The sequence below is a fragment of the Humulus lupulus genome, chromosome 1 (genome assembly GCF_963169125.1).
Source record: "Humulus lupulus chromosome 1, drHumLupu1.1, whole genome shotgun sequence".
In the NCBI taxonomy this organism is placed as follows: domain Eukaryota; kingdom Viridiplantae; phylum Streptophyta; class Magnoliopsida; order Rosales; family Cannabaceae; genus Humulus; species Humulus lupulus.
This window is the reverse complement of record NC_084793.1, coordinates 310,270,812-310,293,711: the sequence shown is the minus strand read 5'-3', so window position 1 is coordinate 310,293,711 and position 22,900 is coordinate 310,270,812. Positions and strand designations below refer to the sequence as shown.

General features: G+C 33.5%; 5 protein-coding genes across 10 annotated transcripts; all 5 read left to right on the top strand.

The window, feature by feature from the left end:
* The first annotated feature begins 619 nt into the window (after window positions 1-619).
* LOC133812913 (endochitinase-like) lies at window positions 620-2,482 on the top strand. The gene is made up of 3 exons (XM_062246752.1): window positions 620-1,252; window positions 1,775-1,922; window positions 2,008-2,482. Exons 1-3 carry the CDS (start codon window positions 817-819, stop codon window positions 2,378-2,380), a joined length of 957 nt encoding a protein of 318 aa, XP_062102736.1. The 5' UTR covers window positions 620-816; the 3' UTR covers window positions 2,381-2,482.
* A 143-nt stretch (window positions 2,483-2,625) lies between these two features.
* LOC133812912 (pentatricopeptide repeat-containing protein At2g17670) lies at window positions 2,626-5,108 on the top strand. Of its 6 annotated transcripts, none has more exons than XR_009884048.1 (3): window positions 2,626-4,245; window positions 4,363-4,449; window positions 4,608-5,108. XR_009884048.1 is itself a non-coding variant. In XM_062246751.1 (2 exons), the coding sequence occupies exon 1, from the start codon at window positions 2,845-2,847 to the stop codon at window positions 4,240-4,242; it is 1,398 nt and encodes a 465-aa protein (XP_062102735.1). In that variant the 5' UTR covers window positions 2,626-2,844; the 3' UTR covers window positions 4,243-4,245; window positions 4,608-5,108. The 6 variants fall into 6 exon arrangements, 3 of the variants coding, with proteins under 3 accessions (XP_062102735.1, XP_062102734.1, XP_062102733.1); XR_009884047.1 differs by having other exon boundaries at window positions 4,355-4,449; XR_009884046.1 differs by having other exon boundaries at window positions 2,626-4,449.
* A 2,157-nt stretch (window positions 5,109-7,265) lies between these two features.
* LOC133782268 (uncharacterized) lies at window positions 7,266-8,209 on the top strand. Its single transcript, XM_062221516.1, has one exon. The coding sequence runs from the start codon at window positions 7,266-7,268 to the stop codon at window positions 8,178-8,180; it is 915 nt and encodes a 304-aa protein (XP_062077500.1). The 3' UTR covers window positions 8,181-8,209.
* Window positions 8,210-12,794: 4,585 nt separating this feature from the next.
* Window positions 12,795-13,694, top strand: LOC133782086 (uncharacterized). The gene has a single exon (XM_062221273.1). The coding sequence runs from the start codon at window positions 12,795-12,797 to the stop codon at window positions 13,692-13,694; it is 900 nt and encodes a 299-aa protein (XP_062077257.1).
* A 4,394-nt stretch (window positions 13,695-18,088) lies between these two features.
* On the top strand, window positions 18,089-19,176 carry LOC133782262 (uncharacterized). The gene has a single exon (XM_062221505.1). It carries the CDS (start codon window positions 18,102-18,104, stop codon window positions 19,011-19,013), a length of 912 nt encoding a protein of 303 aa, XP_062077489.1. The 5' UTR covers window positions 18,089-18,101; the 3' UTR covers window positions 19,014-19,176.
* The last annotated feature ends 3,724 nt before the right edge of the window (window positions 19,177-22,900 follow it).

Below are 22,900 nucleotides of genomic sequence, written 5' to 3'. Positions count from 1 at the left end.
TCCAGTGCGGAACCCAACTTTGACCTAGGTCTTAATTTTGTTTTAGTGTTGTTATTTGACATTTTAAGATGTCCAATATTATATGAGATAATATCTTATAATATTTATTAAATTTAAATATGTAGGACCTAATATTAAATTGCATTAATAGTAGTATGCTACTTCTTGAGCACGAGTAGTGTGCCTTAGCAATTCCCTTTTTTTTTTGGCAACTTTGTTCGATGTTGGCAATGTTACTGTTGGGCCCAAAATATTCGGCCCAAAGTGCTTTTCCATTTTAAGTAAGTTGAAGCGGCGGGTCAGAGGCGGTCTACGCCTCTGTCCTCTGCATACTTAATAGATCCAAAAGTATTTTGGAGGGAAATTCAGTTATTCCTCCTATCAATCAGGGAACAAACTTAACCAACTAACCACCTAATATTTTTTATTCTATAAATACCTAGTTCTCATTCGGATGAGGGGATCGAATATCAGAGGGTCTTGCAGGTACTTCCCGACGGTTCGACGATCAGCAAAGTCATCTTCATTGACGGAGAAGCACCGGAAAATCGAAGTTCATTGAGAAGTACCTCCAGATTTAGAAAGACAAAATTGTTGCATCAATAAGTTACTATATATTTTTATTTTTTATTTGTTTTTGTGCTAATTTAATTAAATAATATATTTGACATTTCTTCCATTACTGTCATCATCGTTGCCAAGCATTGGAGTTGCTCTTACAAGAAACTTCTGCTTATTATAACTCTATAAAAGACATGGCATTGTGAACTACTTTTCATACAAAATATAACAATTATTAACAAAATATATATAGATATGAAGAAGTGGTGTATTATTGTGTTGATGTCGTTCCTTGTAGGAGGAGCTTTGGCCGAGCAGTGTGGAAGACAAGCAGGAGGAGCCTTGTGCCCCAACGGACTGTGCTGCAGCCAACACGGGTGGTGCGGCACCACATCCGACTACTGTGCAGCCGGTTGTCAGAGCCAATGCTCCTCAACTACGCCGACCCCCAGTGGCGGTGGCGGTGGCGGTGGCGGTAGTGGCGATGTGAGCAGCGTCATCAGCAGTGCACTGTTCGAGGAAATGCTCAAGCATCGTAACGATGGGGGATGCCCAGGTCGAGGATTCTACACTTACGATGCTTTCCTCACTGCTGCAAGGTCTTTCAATGGCTTTGGCACCACAGGCGATGATGCCACTCGTAAAAGGGAGATTGCTGCTTTCTTTGGCCAAACCTCTCATGAAACCACTGGTAATAAATATCAGCATATTAACACAACACAATAATATCTCCTTAATTATTATTATAAGCACATAAATATATATTGGACAACTTTTTTATTGGGTAATTTCAGTATTCTCGACCTTTCAACAGTTTTCGGTACGATTTTTGTTATGACCGTGTATATTGTAGTTATTTAAAACATCGGCGCGATTTTTAAAAAATTCAAAATAGTTTACAGTACAGAAAACTAGGTTCAAACATGTTGTTGCACGCCATGTTTGAACCTAGTTTTTAGTACGGTAAACTATTCAAAATTTTCTGAAAATTTACAAAAGCTGTTGACGAATCGAGAACAGTGAAGAAGCCACTGGTAAGACTTAAAATGAACTAAGGAAAAATTCTTCATTATATATATATATATTTATAGGATCTCTGCTATAATTGTTCAACAATATGCCTACAAAAACATAGAAATGAATGAGGAATTTAATCAATGTTGGAATATCACTTAAACTATCTTTGGTAATTGCTAATTTTTTTTTTATATAGGAGGATGGGGAGATGCACCAGATGGTCCATACGCATGGGGTTATTGTTTTGTGAGTGAAAAAGATCAGAAGGTGAATTGTGACCCCAACAGAGGACCCTGTTCCCCTGGCAAATCCTATTATGGCCGAGGACCTATCCAATTAACTCAGTACGTATACATCCAATCTATATATATCGAATTTTGAATTAATTTGTTGTATATAAATAAATATTTATATATGATCATCACACAGCAACTACAATTACAATCTAGCTGGTCAAGCACTTAGAATGGACTTGTTAAACGACCCAGACAGAGTGGCCACAGACGCAGTGGTTTCGTTCAAGACAGCCATATGGTTCTGGATGACTCCACAGGCTAACAAGCCATCGAGCCACGACGTTATCATCGGCAGATGGTCACCGTCGCAGGCTGATCTATCGGCAAGGCGAGCCCCAGCTGGTTATGGTGTCATCACTAACATAATCAACGGTGGGGTAGAATGTGGCAAAGGTCCAGTGGACACGGTCAAAAGTAGGATTGGATTCTACCAGAGATATTGTGGTATTTTTGGAGTTGGCTTGGGAACTAACTTGGATTGCTACAATCAAACTCCTTTCGCCTAGTTATAGTTATAGTTATAATTATAATGTTCTTTGTTTGAATACATCATGAGACTATAATTTATATACATATATGTATGTAATAATAATCTCAACTTGCTACTACTTGTTATTCTTATTATTATGAGTCATTCTATTTGATCATTAGTGAATATAATTAGGATGCATTTATCAAACACGTACGTATATATAAGATCATTATTATTGTCTTTAATCTTTGCTCCATGAATGACTGAGAAGTAGTGTCGTTTTGCTTGAACAACCACCAGCACTAATTGTTGTCGTTTTTTTACAGTTAATGTCGTTTTATATTTTTTTGTCGTTTTTCAAAGATAAACGGCAGAGGAAGTTGAACTATTAATGTCGTTTATTATGTCGTCTTCATTCTTCCGCGCTAAAACCTTAAAACCCTCGTTTAGGGCTCGAAACTGAAAAAAAACCAGAAGTTTGAGAGTAAATCGAAGAAGATGGGAAAATTCCCAACATCGTTTCGGTCTGCTGTTTCATCGGCACAACTCAAACTATCATCTCCTCTTGTTCCGGCCGAGTCCCCATCTCCCATGCCCAACAGACCCTCAAAGTCTAGACCTTCCGCCAGAACAACCCGGAAACCCAACCACTCTTCCGAGCCCACCAAATCACCAGCCCCATTCAAGTCTCCAAGTCTCTCAGACGCCAAGAAGATCTTCAACACCATTGTCACCACTGCAAGATCCCCTCTTGACCAGCGTTTTCATAACTCCCTCCTCCAATCCTACGCCTCAATCTCCACCGTCAACGATTCCATCTCTCTTCTCCGCCACATGATCAAAACCCATCCTTCCTTCTCCCCTGACCGGTCCACTTACCACATATTGTTAGCTGAGTCCTGTAAAGGACCAGATTCCAGTCTCTCCCCTGTCCACCAGGCCCTCAATCTTATGGTTAATGATGGCTCCAACCCAGATAAAGTCACCACTGATATATCCGTACGGGCTCTCTGTTCGGTGGGTCGGATTGAGGATGCCATTGAAGTGGTAAAAGAACTGTCTTTGAAGCATGCGGTACCTGATACTTTTACTTATAACTTTCTTGTTAGACAACTATGCAAATTCAGGACACTTAGTACTGTTTATGATTTTATTTATGATATGCGAAGTTCATTTAGTGTGAAGCCTGATCTTGTTACTTATACTATCTTGATTGACAATGTATGTAATAGCAAGAACCTCAGGGAGGCCACTAGGCTATTAGGGGTTTTAGCTGAGGAAGGGTTTAAGCCTGATTGCTTCCTTTATAATACTATTATGAAAGGATATTGCATGGTGAGTAAGGGAAGTGAGGCCATTGGGGTTTATAACAAAATGAAGGAGAATGGGATTGAGCCTGATCTTGTCACTTACAATACTCTGATTTTCGGGTTATCGAAATCCGGTAGAGCTAAGGAAGCTAGGAAGTATTTGAGTATCATGGCTGAGATGGGTCATTTCCCTGATGTAGTAACTTATACTTCTTTGATGAATGGGCTGTGCCGGGAGGGGGATGCTTTGGGGGCATTTGCATTGTTGGAGGAAATGGAAGCCAAGGGTTGTTCTCCTAATTCATGCACTTATAATACTTTGCTATATGGGTTTTGTAAGTCAAGGTTTTTGGAGAAAGGAATTGAGTTGTATAAGTCAATGAAGGAAGGTGGATTGCAGCTTGAGACAGCTGCTTATGCTGCATTTGTGAGGACCCTTTGCAGGCATGGTAAGATTGCGGAGGCTTATGAAGTATTCGATTATGCGGTTGAGAGCAAGAGTTTGACTGATGTTGCTGCTTTCTCCACACTGGAGGTTACACTCAAGGGGTTGAAAAAAGCTACAGAACAAAGTCATGTTTTATAAATGGTATTTTTTAATAAACTCTTGTTTAAAGAATTTACAAATTTCACAACTTGGTCATTATACCATAAGTTTTTTTTAGTTTTAGTTATCATAACTTTGAACTACTTGGAAGATTGCCAGATTTAGTTCAATGATCTAAGCTTAAGCTGGGTGACTCAAGTGACAAAGAAGACAGAAATTTAGTGGTCAAACAAAGATAAAACATTGGTATGCTGTTATTTACTTGCTTCAAACTTAATAATACAGGATCATCTAATTCACAACCTTGCACTTGGTTCCATTCATGCCTGTGTTTCTTTTGCTGCCTCTACGTGTTTTGAGGTATTAAAATGTCCATTAGTACTTGAACAGTGAGTCTTTTGTAGGAACTTCTTTTGTTTTGAGGTGCCAACTACTGTCTTTTTGACTCCTTGGTGAAAGGATGCAGTTATATGTGTAAAGATAAATCTCTGCCAAATGCCAATTCTATCTGCACATGATTATAGCTCAGCTAGCTGGCTTCAAATGCAAGTCTGCAACAGCTACAAGTTGAACTGTTACAGTCAATTTCTAATGGGGCAGTGATGGGCAGCAACCGCAAGCCACTGGCCCTAAGGATTAAGATCCAAATTATAAAAGTCTCGAATGCCATGAAGACTTGCATTGTACTGTAATAAAGCACCTAGCACAGCTGTGAGGACTGGCACTAAAGACAGTAATCACTAGCATATGATTATATTGGATAAACTATACTCCCTCTCTTGACACAAAAGTTGTAATTTCCATCATATTGTTCAGGCAAGTTCCCACCTTTCACTCAGCGTTGTAATATCCTGTAAGATTTTGAACTCTTGATTTATATCTATAAGATTCATTGGTTTTACATCTTTTGTCGTTTTCCTCCAACTAAATCATCATTCATTATCATATTCATATCAAGGTTTGTTTTGTCGTTTTCCTCCAACTAGCCATTTATTTTTGGAGTGTCTTCTTTCAAGAGAGGGTTGGGGTAAAGTCTTCGATGAGTTTGGTATTCTTTGGTGTATGCCCTTTAACTGTTCTTAATTGTTTCTAACTAGGTTAGGGGACGGAAAACGGGTTTCTTGTCTTTGGAAAACTACCGTGTTGGCAACTTTTTGGGCATTATGGCTAGAACAGACTTTTCGAAGATATTTCCAACTAAGAATATTTGGGAAAAGATAAAATTTTAGGTGGCAACTTAGGTGTATAGAAACAAATGTTTTGCTGGAGTCGCTTTCTCGGACCTTATTAGGGATTGGGGCAAATTTTGGATTTAACTTTTTGGAGTGGGGTTTGTTGTGGGGTTTTATTTATTTATTTTTCCTAATTTTAACCACGGTTTTCCTCCGCCATAAGTGAGAGCTCTCAATTTTATTGGGAGGAGGTCAATTATTGACCTCAGTCTCTTTTTTTTTTTTTTTAAAATAAAAGATTTGTTTGGTACAATATCCAAAAACACATCTTAGTGCCTAAATGCATTGATATTGACTAAAAATGATTAAACTTGGAAAAAAAAATGAGAGCATGAGTACCATCTCTGCCGTACAAGAGTAGCTTTGATTGTGTTTATGATGAATGCTATTAAATGTTTTTCCATTAAACAAATTTTCTGTAAGGTTTCTAGGTGCAGCCCCCCTCTAGTGTATGACTGAGATAACATAAGAGGAGACACAGAATCATGGTTTGTGATTTTGGTTATGAAATGAGCATGTGATGATATAAAATGTGAGAATTTCTTAGGATTAGGCTCAGTTGTGGGACTAGATGCCAACAATGTCTCCACCTCATAAGATGTTTTACTATAATATATGGATGAGAGGGTAACAACGTTTTCCAAGAAAGATATTCATACATTAAAAATAGCAAGTGTTTCCTTGTCTCTTAATAAACAATTGATATGTACCATATGGGTTATGGCTACTCTGTCATTCCTAAATGCCATATGGTACACATTGATGATACGGAATTTAATGAGGTGGTGTCTACATGAATGAAATATATAACTAGAATTAGGGAATGAATTTGTAAAGAAAACAACCATCTTGGTTAGTTGAACCTTGATTATTTCTCACATTAATCCTAGATTCTTAGATTTGAGGAGCTATTTTAGATTTTTGCTAAATCTTGTCTCAACTTTGTCACCATAATCTACTCTCTTTTTTTTTTCTTCTCCTTTTTACATTGTTTTCTTTTTCCTTACCTCTTGTCATCTTGCTCGGTGTCTTGCTCTTGTTCTTAAAAGATAATTAAGGTTTATACTTTTTTGGACTATGTGTTTTGTCACATTACCTGTTTGAACCATGTATTTTGTAAAATGGTTCAAATAGACCCTTAAACTCAATTTTGATGAAGAAAAAAATTGAATATTACAACACAGTTTTTAAACAGAATGATTTTATTTTTGTTCTGAATTGTTAGTTTGATGGATTATTTATAATTTCAGTTGAAAAAACTTTGATCAAAATCAGGTTTGGGGTTCTATTTGAACCATTTTAGAAAACATATGGTCCAAAAAGTAATTTGTCAAAACACAGTGTCTAAAAAAGTAATAGGACAAAACACAGGGTACAAAAAATGTATAAACCCGATAATTAATCATCCATTGCCAGCCTATTTTGCCTATATAAACAAATTAAGGGAAATGATTGGACTTTGGTTAAGATAAAATAATAGTACAAATAATGATTGGGGAGGCAAGAAAGCATATGGCTAATACCTCCTCCACAATTATGTTCCTTGAGAATTATTAAAAAAAGGGTCTAGTGTCATAACCGTATAGACCAATCAAAGATTTATAGGCTGCAAATTGTTGGCTAGAATTGTAACAAAGGATCTTCATGAAAGAAAGGCAGGGTGACCCACATTACTAATCATTATGTGAACCGTACATAATTGGACACTAAATAGGCCATTCAAGGCCTAAAATCAAGTTAAACTAATTCTATATATAGAGAGAGTTGAAAGAGTTGTTGTTATTCAAACTTCACTTTCAAGTTTCAAGTTTCAAGCAAGAGCTTTCTAACATGGCAGGCACATCTGCAAAACTTGGCTCACATCAGCCTTCAAGGTCTATTAGCTTGCCATCTAGGCTACACCCCAAGTCCCAAAAGATTGAAGCTCAGTTAAACAAGCTCAAGACTGAATGGGATTTGTCATTTTCATCAAGAGAAACTCCTATTGGAAGTGACACAATCCAATCTGGTTTGACTGCTCTTACAGAGTTGTATGCTTCCACTAAAGAACTCATTCACTCCCCATTGACCCAACAAGCTCTTCTCCAAAACCATTCAAGAAAAACAATGGAAGAGACGCTTGACACGTCGATTGGATTGTTAGATGCTTGTGGCGCAGCGAGGGAGTTGCTTCTTGGAATGAAGGAAAATGTTCAATCCCTTCAATCAGCTCTGCGCCGGAAGGTTGTTGGAGATTCGAGCATAGAAAGCAATGTACAATCTTACATCAGCTTTAGAAAAAATGCTAGAAAGGAAGTGGCCAAGAGCCTTAAAGCATTGAAAACAATGCAAAAAAATAATCTTTTTGTACATGATCAAGATCATTATCATCATCTCCAACCTCTTCAAATGGTGACTAAAGTGTTGAGTGAGCTAAGCACTATTGCTATCTCAATCTTTGGTGCTATCTTTGTGTTCTTATCTATGCCAAAGGTGGCCAATGGATGGTCATTGATCTCCAAGTTGGTGCCTATATCATCAGAAAAAGGACAGAAGATTTTCAATGAAGTGGGCAGTGTTGATATTAGTCTCTTCTCTTTGCAATCACAGTTGAGAAAGAATGAGACCAAGATTGATGTGGAGATTGTGCGAAGGAGATTGGAGAGTGTTGATGTTTGTATTGATGGTCTTGAATCAAGATTAGATTGCTTGTTTAGATGTCTCATACAACATAGAGTGTCTCTTCTGAATCTTCTTACCCCTTGAGAAGACTAAGCATGAGTTTTTTTTTTACATCTTTAACCAAATTTTTGTAGTGACTTTTGTAAAATCAGTGAATATATTATAATGACATTCATTATTCAACCTCAATATTGTGCCACTATTTTGCATTGAATAGGTGCAAAAAAAAAAATTATCTATTGTATACATAGATCTATGCACTTTTTATGTCCAGAAAATATAAAAATAATGAAATTTTTTTTTTTTACTATGAATCACTATTGTAATCACTATATTGGAACATTTTTTAGCATTTTGTTTATATTCTCTCAATTTAATTAGCAAAAGTACTACTAATGGTAAAATTTGGATCTTTCATCAGAGATCAAAACATGTTTATGGCCCATGAAATCCCAAGTCATATTCATATCCAACTGGTAGGGACACGCTATTATTATTTTTTGTATTTGGTTTATATTTAATAAAATAAATGGGTTTTTTCAATGGAAACGTGGTGGAGCCTATTAGGGGTGTTCATTGGATCACATCCAATGGATTTAAGCTCATCCGATCCAATCCAATTATCCATTGGATAATAGATTTTTACAACCAATCCAATCCAATTGAATTGAGTCAACCGATTCGATACGATCCAATGGATAATTGGATTGGATCGGGTCCATACATTGGATGCATCCCCTGGTTATTTATTGGATCGGATCAGATCCATCCAATCATTTAGAGTCTTTTTAAATCTAATTTTCATGTATATTTCAATTATAAAATACACAAATTACTCATCGAAATAAAAACACTATTTAGTTTTAATAATTTAGAAGCATATAACACAAATTTAACTAAATTAGAAGCGTATGTATAATTGGATGATTATTGGATGTTGAACCCCATCCAACAACCGACCGATCCAATTTGGATTTTTAAAAATTACATCCGATTTAATCCAATAGTAATTCGATATCTAACTTTTAGCGGCCGGTTGTAATTGGATTGGATATATTTTGCAACCCTAGAGCCTACTATACAAATGATAATCTCATATAATGTTGGTTTGGAAAGAGAGCCCGGCCCATGGAAAGAAGTGGTGGGCTTTTCTTTAGTGAAGTGAAGCCCAAAGCTACATTACATTACAACATATTCCACTCACATGCTTTGCTGTGTTTTTTCATAGAATATGTTACATTACACCATTGATCCACATGCATGTAATGTATGCAACTCATTATAATAAATTGAACCATATTGATATTCATAGTCATGTGGTGGCAGAGCCAACCTTTCCATTTGTATAAGATTCTTCATTTGCTTCATTAATGGCCTCATGCATGCTTATATATTATCATGATCACATTCATCATTAGCATCATTCAAGCCATGGCCGTCCAAAGCAGGTGGTTTGCTTTGTAATTGTACCCTAAACAAAACAAGCATATTCCAAACTCCACTCACTCACTCACTCACTCACTCACTCCTCTTTGCTTTGTCACTTCATGCAATAATATCCATTTTTATATTTATATATATTAATATATATAATAATTCTTCTACAAGGGCTTCACTTTAAGTTTTATTGGGTGTTTCTTGACCCGTGAACAGTTTTCGGCACGATTTTTTTTATGATAGTGTATATTGTAGCTATTTAGAGCATCCTGCAAATTTTCAGAAAATTCTGAATAGTTTACAGTATCGAAAACTAGATTCAAACATGTTGTTTTCCACGCGCATAAAAAAAATTAGTCAAGCGTGCAACAACATATTTGAACTTAGTTTTTCAGTACTGTAAACTATTTGGAATTTTCTGAAAATTAGCAGGATGCTCTAAATAGTTACAATATATACGGTAATAAAAAAATTCGCGCCGAAAACTGTTTACAGATCAAAAACACTGAGAGCTTCACCGGTAGGACTTAAAGTGAAACTCCTATAGAAAATTTTTCATATAAATATATATATATATATACATGCTCTCAACTCTTCTTAACCTCCCAATTATATCCCCATATGCCATTACTTTATTGCATAGTTTCAGGTCTTTTTCTTTTTAAATATGACAATTGGTAGCATCATTCAAAATAATCTATATATTCTTAATAAAGCCAGAAATGCATGACTAATTGCATTAGTTTGATACATATGCATGTATATTAATATTTATTTATTTGTACATAATTAACATGTTCATTAATTAATTAATTTGTTTCCTTTTGATAATGATAGGATGCCAAACCCGTGCATACCATCTAAATATTGTCACATTTACTTTATTTTAGTCTTTCATAATCTAAGCATAGATTTTAGAGTAATTTGTCAAAAAAAGTTTTTTTTTTTTAATATGACCTTGAAAAGCAGAATGGTTAATTTTTTTTAGGAATTCTAACTAGTATCACAAGTTATTGAGCAGCCAAATGAATCATGAGTCAACAATTTCTTTGTCTTAAAACACTTGTTAGTTTTAATGAATTAATCATTTCCATGGAATTTTAGGAAAGAGCTTTAGAAACATAGGTATAAAAAGAACATATTTCATTTAGTCTCTTTATGCTTACTATAATTAGTTATTTCGGTTTTCTACTAGTAGCTTTAACTATAACATCAGCTCTATTTATCAGTTTGAACAAGATAGGATTTATTTGAAATTAATTGAGCGAACAATTCATAAAAACCTCATGTGGTAGTTCATATATTCTATAGTTACTTAACGTGTCAATTTTCAATTCTTGGTCATTGAGATTCATTGATAATACCGATTAATATTATGATTATAAGACCATATAGTAGCTAAAGCATGCATCAATATATACATAATTTTTGTAAAATAATATTTATGAAAGGGTTTTGTGCGTGTTCGAATGAGTATCGAGTGCATTTTACAAGGTATCGATTGTATTAAAAACGTTACTTTACAAAGAATTATACAAAAAAAAAATGTCATTTTGCAAAGTAACTTAAAAAAAAAAGTCTCGAAGCAATAAGAAAAAATAAATAAAATCTACACAAGTCATGAGGAATTTGATTGATGGGTACAAAAATGGTTAATTTTTATTAGGAATTCTAACTAGTATCATAGGTTATTGAGCAACCAAATGAATCATGACTCAACAATTTATTCGTCTTAAAACACTTGTTAGATTTTATGAATTAGTCACTTCAACGGTCTTCGATGATTATATGACAAGATAGTAGCTAAAGCATGCATCTATATATACATAATTTTTGTAAAATAATATTTATGAAAGGGTTTCGTGCGTGTTCGAATGAGCATCGATTTGTATTAAAAATGTTACTTTACAAAGAATTATACAAAAAAAATGTGATTTTGCAAAGTAACTTAAAAAAAAGGTCTTGAAGCAATAAGAAAAAATAAATAAAATCTCCACAAGTGTTGAGGAATTTGATTGATGGGTACAAAAATGGTGTTGGCTGATCAGTGCTTGGCCCCTTATCACGTGGTGGCAGAGATGAGAAGAATGGGCGACTGGCTTGGTGTGCATATGCCTGTGCTGTGCCTGTGGTGACACACAATTAGTGGCACAATGGTTCAACATCAGCATTGATTGCAGCCAGCCACATGTGAGTCTTTGGCTCATTATTTAACATAACATGTTTCTCTATTCAACAATGTTCTCTGTCCTTGTGACTTTCATTGCATAACACCAGATCAAGTCACACTCATTTCTGGCCCAAGCTTAAACCTTATTGTCACTTCTTCAACTTGCTTCACTCTCTGGTTAAACAGACACATTCTCAGTCTTAAGTACACTGCTTCAAAACCAAAAGGGGACAAGAAGAATCATATGGGTCACAGATAATATACATTGAACATTGAAGAAATAGTCATATTGGGTCTGAGCTTCTTCTCCCAAATACTAGCCACTTTCTTGAATTTTTTAATATTTTTGTTTAGGGTTAGAAATCAATTTCCAATGCAAGAATATCTACTGGCTTATGTCCCCTTGTCTCCTATAGGACTCTTACAAGGATAACATATATAGGCTTTGCATAATTCAATGCCACTTGAGATTAAACTAATCCAAATTAAGAACAAAAACATTATTCATGTGACCCCATTAAACTTGCTTTGTAAGCCTAGATTCATGGTCTATATAGAGTAAATATAATTTAATGCAAAAAATGAGCTAGACATAGATATTAAAACTTCAAATGGCCTTAATTAGTGGTTCTTTGAAGCAAGACAGAGACCCCATGAATTGTTGTTAGACCTCAAAAATGAATATTATTTAGGCTCTTATGGTGGTTGGTTGTGACTTGTGAGAGAATAGTATTAGTATTAGTACTAGTACTAGTAGCACTAAGGGTTGATTAGTAGGGGGCAAGGAGGCATACATGAGTAATGGCCTGTACCCTTTGTTTAATTTTTCAAAGATGAAACTATTACATTTTTATTGAGCCAATAATAAAAGGGATTAAATTAAGAATCAAATGTGGTAGTTTGTTGGCCAAAATTGATACATGGGGCATCCAAGAGGTTGGATCACATGGTGCACTTTACTCTACCATGGCCATTGAGCATAAATCAAGGGTCTTACACCTATATAAACAATGGAACAAAGCTTGTATCTTTCAAACCATATTCACTTGACTTGAGAAAGAGATTTCAAAGCACTCACACAAAAGTAAAAGATGGCAAATCAGCCTTCAAGGTCCATAAGTTTACCTTCCCGGGAACACCCTTGTTCTGTCAGAATAGAAGCCTTGTTAAACCACCTCAAAACATTCCAATCTTCACCAATATCAGTTGTTCCTTATGAATTTGAAACCATTCAAGCTAGCCTGGTTGGCTTAGCAGAGTTGTATAGCTGTGTGGAGGAACTCATCGCCTCTCCGAGCACCCAACAAGCTCTCTTGCCCTCCACCAAACATGGCAAAGTGGTGGAACAAGCCTTGGAGGGTTCAATCACATTGCTTGACACATGCAACATAGCAAGGGACATAATGCTAACCATGAAAGAACAAGTTCAGACACTTCAATCAGCTTTGCGCCGAAAAGGCAGAGATTCAAGCATTGAAACTAGTATCCACACTTATCTTTGCTTCAGAAAGAAGGCAAAGAAAGACATTGCCAAATGCCTAGGAGGGTTGAAGAGAATGGAAACCAAAGCCACTGCCTCACAACAACAACAACAACAACAAGGCTTAGTAGAACTATCTATGGTTGAGAAAACTCTAAGAGAAACAAGCTCCATCACCATCTCCATTTTCAGGCTTCTTCTCAAGTTCATTATGGCTATGCCAACAACACCAAGTGCCATGGCCAGTGGTTGGTCACTGATTTCCAAGATGGTGAGAATGAAATCATTGTCATATGAGAAAGAAGAGACCAATACTGTGAATTTGGTGGAAGGTGTTGATGTTTGCCTTCATTCTCTTATGGGAAACATACAAAGCAATGGATTGGAAATGAGTCAGAGGATGCTGCAGGCTCTGGATTCTAGCAGTGAAGGCATTTTGGCTGGATTGAATAGCATGTTTAGATGTTTGGTCCAAAATAGAGTGTCTTTACTTAACATCATCACTCAATAAAATGTTATATATATATATATATGTAAGTTTTAGTTGTATCTATATTAAGATTAGATGTTGGTAATGGCAAACCGCATTTTAAAGGATTTGCTATGCTTGTTATACTTGTAGTATTGTATCAAAGTTGAAAAATGAATTCAAATCCTTTTTTTGGCTGCAAATCTTTAGTCCACTTTGTTTTGAGTATCTTTCATTTTCAACTTTGTTTTGTTCCAAAGTCTAAATTGAATTTATTCAAACATAAATCACTAAGAACTTTTGTTTATATGTCTACTTTAGGATTTTTTGATCCCAAAAGAACCAACAAGTCAAAAAAAGCAGTCAAAAAGACAAAGTAGCACAAAAGTCTTGGTTGTACCAGAACAAAAGTCAGAAAAGTGATGATAAGACTGATGTGGAGGCTGCAGCCTCAGATTCCCAAGCTTGGAGCTTGGAGCTTGGACTTGTTGTTCTTTTATCAATGTTGAGAAGGGTCTTAATTTCTTGGTTTAATTAATTTCCTAATGGTTGAAGTCTTTTTATATACACACAAAAGTCAGAAAAGAGATTAGTATTTCCTAATCTGTTTGATTTGCTTATTTCATTAAAGAGTCTGATATGAGTGGCCAGCTCTTTATTGAATCAAGACATAAATACTAATAGCTATAGATAAAATTAAGAAAAATAAAAAAATCACAAAAACTCTTCATTGGTATATACTTAATGAAGATTTAGAGAAATAAAGAGATGATGAAGATGACAAAATTTATTTATAAAATTATAAATTTATCTCAAGTTCCTCCTTGAGACTAATTAAATAGTCTCTAATTACATGACCAAAAAAATGTGTTAAAATATATTCTTTTCTATTCAATCATATACATCCTTACAACATCATTATTTTTCTTAGTATTTTTATGCTACTCATTCTTTAATTAACAACCACCCACAACACAAAATTTAATCTCTAGAACAGTGCAATCTCAGGCAGCCATGGAATCATTTCTTCTTCTTCTTCAATGATAGTCAAGACAGTTAAACTTTCTGTTATACATTTTGTAAGGACCAATATTTTCAGTATGACAAATTAGGTCCAGTCGCGTCTCGAATGGTCTTCTGTTCCTATTCAGGGGGAGTCCACTAGTCTTGCTTAGGTTTCATCTCAGGTGCCCCCAGTCTCATCTACAGTGCCTCCTGCTGACACATCCGTTCCACCAAAGCTTCCTGCTACCATTCCTCAGGCTCCTGATTCAACTGCACCTCTCCAGGGGGAGCAATCTAATGCAGCTGTCAATTGATTTTGGTCAAAGATTATGCTCGATGAAGGGGGAGATGACCTTATATTACTTCTCTTATTGTTTTGTCCATGTGTTGCTCCTTGTTATTTTGGTCGTTTAAAACTTTGTTTACTGATTCCACATACTCTTTTATATTTTGTTCGTATTTTGGCTGTTTAAGACTATGTTTACTGTTTGTCCAGACTATTGTTAGTTGCATAGTTAATATTTTGATTTATACTGTTTTTTGTCATTGACCATAATTTGTCAAGGGAGATATTGTAAGGACCAATATTTTCAGTATGACAAATTAGGTCCAGTCGCGTCTGGAATGGTCTTTTGTTATGTCTGGAGTTTATTCGTTTTTAGTTAGTGTCCACGTCAGCATGTGTGTAAAGCAAGGTTGTTAGTAAGTAACAGCTGTTAGTTGGTTCTGGGTTATACCTAATTGCAGCCAAGGATATATATTGGCCTAGTTAATTAGTTATAAGCGACTCTCTTTGATCGATAGATTGGATTGTGTGTTTTGGATTTTCTTTTCTTTTTCTTCTATTGATTTTTGCTGATTTTGGCAAGAAACTCCATTGAAGATGGTTGAAGGTTTCTGTGCAAGCTCTGGAATCAAGCCGTGATTGCTGAAGGAGTTTAGCTGGGTCTTGATGCTATAGATCCGAAGGTTTTCGGATATGAGATACTGTTGAAGGGAGTTCAACATTGAAGCAAGGGGATCTTGCATCTATAACCAAGGGATTTGGTTGTTTAGGGTAAAAAGCTTTACAATATTTTGAGATAGATTGTATAGTTTTACATATTGATTCTTGAACTGGTTAATGTAAAATTACTTCTGAATATAGTGAGAGTTATTACTCTGGTTCAGGGAACCCAAGCACTAGTCGGCTGAAATGAGTTTTCAGTGCAGACGAAGCTTGCAATTTCGTGTGTCAACTCTTATGATTGTGTTGTTAATGTTCAAGCATAAATCAAGATAAAATCTAGATAAATATTGTAAAACTGGAAAGATAGGCTAAAACTTAGGTTTTTCACATTTGTTTGTCTGTTATTTCAGTTGTGTCTTAGCTTAATCATGTAATTAGTTACAAGATTAGTTGTATTAATTCTGTTCTTGTTTTTCCTGTAACTAATTCATATATAAATAAGATTTTACTCAGCTAAGCAAAATTATCAGATGCTTCTGAGTAGTTTTCATTCAAATCTCTCTAAATAGCTTTTTACTTCCTGAGTTTGTTCATTCAATGAGGGAATTCACTATATAATATATATATATACACCACTCATGATTGGTGGTAGATCCATCCACACATAGCTAATGATTATTATTATTATTTTTAACAATATCAAACTCAGAAATAAAAAATTGCATGCAATTTATTTCTAGGGAATTGTAGCTCTTCACTACAGATATATAAAAAAAGAGCAAATCAGAACATGCCATGCCATGAAAATCAAAAAGAAAAACTAACATATATATATATATGTACAGCTTCAAAATAGTCAATGGTTGTCTCTTACATTTTCCTCCTCTTGTTGCAAGTTTTAGTTTTTAAATTGATTATCTTTAGCAACCATTTGATTCTTACAGATCACTGAGCTGTAAAATGAGCTATATTGAATCATTTTAATATCAAAAAGTTTTAGAAAAGCAATTAAAAAAGCCCAAAAGACTGGTTTTTTTCCTCATATAATTGTTGAAAGTTGAATGACTCATCCATCTTTATATATATACTATCTACTGGTCCTGCAGTACATGTATAAATATATATATATATTTATATTATAGTGTCAATTATATGAGTAAATGAAAGAGCTCCACCTGTCCCCAAGAGATTGAACACCCATCAATACAGGAACCAAATCACTTATATACATAAATATATATATCTACATATATATATATATTCATAATATTTACTATACTATTGATAAGCTTCATTCTTCTTCTGACATCACCACCAAGAAAAACACATACGTGTCTTCCCCAAGAAAACCCCACGTAAACAAAATATACCAAAAAAATTTATGTTGTGGTCCTCTAGATAAACTAATTATTAAAGTGATATTGAAATAGAGACACGACTTCTTCATAATACCATACATTATATATATATACATAACCACTCGTGCATATAATACTAATCAAAATACTGATCTCTTTTTAATATATGATATTGGTCTTAATTGGCTTTTTAACTACTATAACTTCTTTTGAGTGTGAATAGATATATATATATATATATATATGAGAATTTTACCAATAGGCTCTCAATATTTTCAACCCGTGAACAGTTTTCAGCTTGATTTTTTTTTATGACCATGTATATTGTAACTATTTAGAGCATATGCAAAGTTTTAGAAAATTCCGAATAGTTTACCGTACCAAAAACTAGGTTCAAACATGTTGCACGCGTGACTAATTTTTTTTACGCGCATAGAAAACATCATGTTTGAACCTAGTTTTTGGTACTGTAAACTATTCGAAATTTTCTGAAAATTTGCAAGATGCTCTAAATAGCTACAATATACACGGTCATAACAAAAATCGCGCCGAAAACTATTCACGGGTCTAGAAATACTGAGAACCCTACCGGTAGGACTTAAAGTGTTGAAGAATTTTCATATATATAGATATTAGATCTGGATCTCAATTTTCAATAATCCTCAATCTCTTTAGAATCTTATTCTTTTGGGTTTTGTTTAAATAAAGTATTGGGTGTATATAATAGGGACATACCAGACAAGCCAGGTATATCAATCAGCAGCAGGCAGCTTAATTTTAATATAATGAAAAATGGAGGGTAATGTGGGAACAAAGGGAGGCAATATATGTTTCTCATGAAATCACTATTATAAATTTTAAATTCTTTATTAGGTTCTTTGCATATAATTATATGTACACACAAAACAACAAGATACCAATACACTAGGCCTAAAATATTATTATGTAATGATTGTAGTTTTTGTTGGCCTAAGATGTGACAAGTTAGCCGAACTTGATGGGAACCTCCCCATAGGCCCATGCCACCATCACATGCTCTCCACCACTTTGATCTTTGTTCCCTCTTTACTTTTTTGTGTGTATATATAAAGAGAGTTGAGCCATAAGGGAATAAAACCAAGAAAAACCCTTCTCAAAATGGCTAACAACAAGCTCCATGTTCGGTCTATAAGCCTCCCTACAAGGCCTCATCCAAGCACAGCCAGAGTAGAAGAACAGCTGAACAAGCTCCAAGCTTGGGAATCTGAGGCCACATCAGGCTCATCATCATCATCATCATCACTATTCAAAGGCTTATCTGGGCTAGAAGAGTTGTACGAGTGTGTTGGAGATCTTCTCCAAATGGGGTCAACCCAACAAGTCCTTTCCAAAAACCAACATGAGAACAAGTACTACTACTGCTTGGAAGATTTGTTGGATGGATCACTAAGGCTCTTGGACATCTGTGGTGTCACAAGAGATGTTTTGCTTCAAACCAAAGAACATGTTGGAGCTCTTCAATCTGGTCTTAGGAGAAGAAAAGGTGACCCCACTATGGAGACCAACATCACAGCCTACAATTGCTTCAGAAAGAAGATGAAAAAACAAGTCAAAAAGTTGAGTTTGGCAACGAAGCAAGTGAATAAGAGGTTTGAGGCACAATCCATCATAGGCCAAGATGATGATGATCATCATCATCACTTTTGCGCTGTGATGAGTTCACTCAGACAAGTTTGTGCCATGAACAGCTCGATCTTCCAAGCTCTATTTGTCTACTTAATGGCTCCTAAGGTCAAGTCAAAGTGGTCTCTGGTGTCAAAGCTGGTGCACAAGAGTGGTAGCAGTGCCGTAGCTTGTGAAGAAAAGTTAGAGTGTGGGAATGAGTTGGAGAGTGTTGATGTTGCTCTATCATCATTGTTTGGTTGCTGTGATGGTGTGAAGCTCCAAACAGCTCAGAAAAAATCAGAGGCTTTGGAGATGAGCTTAGATGGGCTTGAGAATGGTTTGGAGAGTTTGTTTAGGAAGTTGATCAGAACAAGAACCTCTCTTTTGAACATAATCTCTCAATAGAGAGAAAAAAGAGAGAGTTCTAATTCCCCAGTCTGCAAGGCATTTACCAATTTTTTTAAGGATTTGCTTTGGAATTAATTCAAATTTTGATCATGAGAATCAATATCAACCTATGTAAATTATTGTTCTTATTGTACAATATATATACAAATTTTTGGCTATCTTATTTTCTTAATTGTTATGTTTATATAAATATATATAATACATGTGAAAATATAATTATATTACATGGGAGAAATAAGGGCTAGAAAATAGTTTTCAATGACAAATCTCTTGTTGGGTTTTTAGAGATTATATATATAATTCAACTATCGATGTTGGACTTGTATCTTCTTTGCTTAATTTCACTCTAGAGGAGGTTTTTATTCAAGTAATAAATTAATAATTACTTGAATAGAACCTGAAATTATAGTTGATCAAAGCCCAAACTATGAATCCAACCATAAATTTGGTCATATTTTACTTAAATTCATTATAGCTAAAATAAAAGGAAAACTCAAAATTTGGACATGTCTGCCATAATAAAAAGTTATTATGACAAGACTAGTATAGTTTCTCCTTGGCTAATAATTATTAATTGTGCTAAGTCAAATTCTGGTGGTATACTGTTGTTAGTGTAATTCAATATCGGATCTCACTTATTTGAATTTAATAAGTATTATGGGATATCGCTAACCAATCATGAGGTATCATCTCATGTGATATTGAACACCTTAAGTTACCAAATAACAATACTCATAATTTCACATAAATGCTAAAGAATACCACTAGTGCCTAATACTACAAAAATGTGTCATATTATGTCTCACACATTTAAATTTAATAAGTATTATAAGATATCGCTAACCAATCATAAAGTATCACTTATTATTACCCACCTTATGATTTCAAATATCAACACTCCATTATTATTACCCACCTTATGATCCACATGCTTCATTAATCATATATGCATGAACCCTTTTTATTCTTTCTATACTATATACAATATATATTATATAAAATATATGTATGTGAAGCAAGCAAGTGCCACGTGGAGCAAGGTAAGAGGGCAATGGAAAGAATTATAGAGTGGTGGACGACTCATGTCTGTACGATACACCGATTTTTTTTTTTTAACTATTGAGAATACATCCCCAAAATTCAAACTTTATTTATTGAGACATGTGATTATATATATGTATTTATATAAGATCATATCATCAGTTGATATCTCCCATATTTATTCGTATCTTTTCTCTTTTAACCTTTCTCACCTTTTCAAGTAAAGCCACTTTAATTTGATAAAAAAAAGCTTAAAATGTTCTCTGTTTGAAAGCAACCATTGTATGCAGCTTTATTTAAATATAAATATATATATATATAAATATGTATACACTTTCTCATTCATGGGATTTGTCCATTTTTCTTTATTTGATTTCTTATAAGTAATATTTTCATTTCTACATAACCAAGTCACGCTCCCTCACGTGCTCTGAACAATTCAAAATATTTGGTTGTGTTTTGGTAAATTTTTTTTTTTTTAAATAAAAAATAATTTATTTTTATTTTTTATTTAATAATACAAAATGAGATATTGATTTGAAGAAGAGAAAAAAAATAAAAAGTCAAAAATGGTTTAAAAAAATTTTAAAAGTGAAAAAAATTCAAAATTCTATTTTTAAAATTTAATTAAAATTTTTAAAAATAATAAATAAAAATAGAGGTATCAAACACTATTTTATATTTAATTGTCAATTTTTTAATTAATTAGATAAAAACTATTTTTTTTATGTGTTACCCATCTGTTTTTTATTTTAAAAAGTAAACAGTTTTTATGTGGGAGAAAATCCAAAAAGGGATCAAAATATTACTAAAATTATAATAATGTGGAATAATATAAGCCTCATGCAAATTGACAAGGAGAAAATAACAATTCAACTCTCAAAAAGTGTTCTTGAAAATATGAATGAAAATATTCATTCTCATTCCACGAGTTGATTTAACTATATTGCTCCAAAGAAAATGAGGATTATTTTTTATAAAAACAATTTGTTTAATTAGCTCCCATTAATAAGAATCTTCTTTCCTTTTTGTAATAATAAGTACAATTTTGTCAATATAATACTTATTCTATTCACATGTAACCAAATACTACTATAATTATAATTCTACTCACCAATATAACTTAAAATTATTCTATTCTATGTTGTCAAAAGATCCAAGAAGAAGAGTCTTCCACGTATACAAGAAACCATCCATTCATTCATACACCAATCTAAGACCACAAATAATAGTTAACAATTTAGAGGTCAACTTTGTTAGATTGGAAGTAGTAGGATTAATGAAACCAGCCCAAATAATTAAGAAGCAATTAATCTAAGCAAAAAACTCAAATATCATATATTATTGTTAGGTTGATATCCTAATAGGGAACATTTAAATCTAAACATTAGGTTTATATAATTAGAGATTCTTATTTTTTTTCTGAAAAGTATAATTTAGGTCCCTAAATATTATTTTGTATCACTTAGATCCCCAAACTAACTAAATATGTATCACATGGGTTTTTTCTGTCGGAAAACAATTTTCCAAATATGCAACGGAAAGCAATTTATGACCGAGTTAATTTTTTTTTTTTGTAATTAACTGGATGATAAATTGATTTCCGCTCGACCATAAATTATTTTTCAACATAAAGAACTCATGTGATACATATTTAGTAAGTTTAAAGACATAAGAACAACTCCAACCATGCTTTCTATTTTTTAGTTAAAATGGCTAAAAAGTTATTTTATGAGTCAATTTTAACTTAACACCTCCAATCATACTTAATATTATAGCTAGTTATTGAATAATTTAATATTTTTTATGGAGCACATTTGGTTCTATAAATAAATATTTTATTAAAATAAAATAATCAAATATTAATAATGATGATAAAATAATAATAAAATAAAATTTAGCCGGTCACGAAAGCTCTCTATATTTGGAGAGCTAAAAAAGTAAAAGTTAAAATAGCTAAAATATAGTTAACCTCTTGGAGTGATAAAAAATACTAAATAAATTATTTTTAACTATTTTAGCTATAAAAGAGATTTAGATAGTGTGATCGAAGATGTTCTATCTAATAATACAAAATAAAGTTTACAGAAATAAACTATAAATAAAGACTATATTGATACAAACTCCTAATCATGCCACTCACTCGTGTACCCAATAAACAAATAAATTAATAATAAAAAAGCTTTATTTTTTAATTAAAACCAACCCAACCCCATTTCCCATATGCATTCCAAAACTAATTAGAATAAAGGGTAGGTGATCTTTCAAGATCTCTTGGTTTCTACAAACTCATATCCCTATCCAATTTTTCTTAATTGGTAACCAACTTCTATGATGGGTTTTGACATTTGTATAAAGCAAAGGCGGTGGCAGTCGGCCGCTATGTTTGCATGAAAGCAAGAGAAGAGAAACTCTTTAGAAATATGCCAAATGGCAATTGAATTTGAAACTAGTTTTTTGATCACATAAAACTAACCCCAAATAAATAAAAGTTTTATACTTATTGGTTACCGTATTTTGTCTAATTCTCTATTTGGACTTTATATTTTAATAAATTATTTTTTGGACTTTATATTTTATAAAATTGTTCAAATAGAACCCTAAACTCGATTTTAGTCAAAAAAAATTTAAATTAAAATCACAAATAATTCATCAAACAAACAATTCAGAATAAAAATAAAATTATTCTGCTTAAAAACTGTGTTGTTATATTCAATTTTTTCTACATCAAAATTGAATTTAAATATTTATTTGAATAAAAAAAAACAAATAATATAAACTCATAAATAAATAAAATAAAAGACACCCTTGTTTTGTTTGGTTTAGAGAGGTACACATACAAA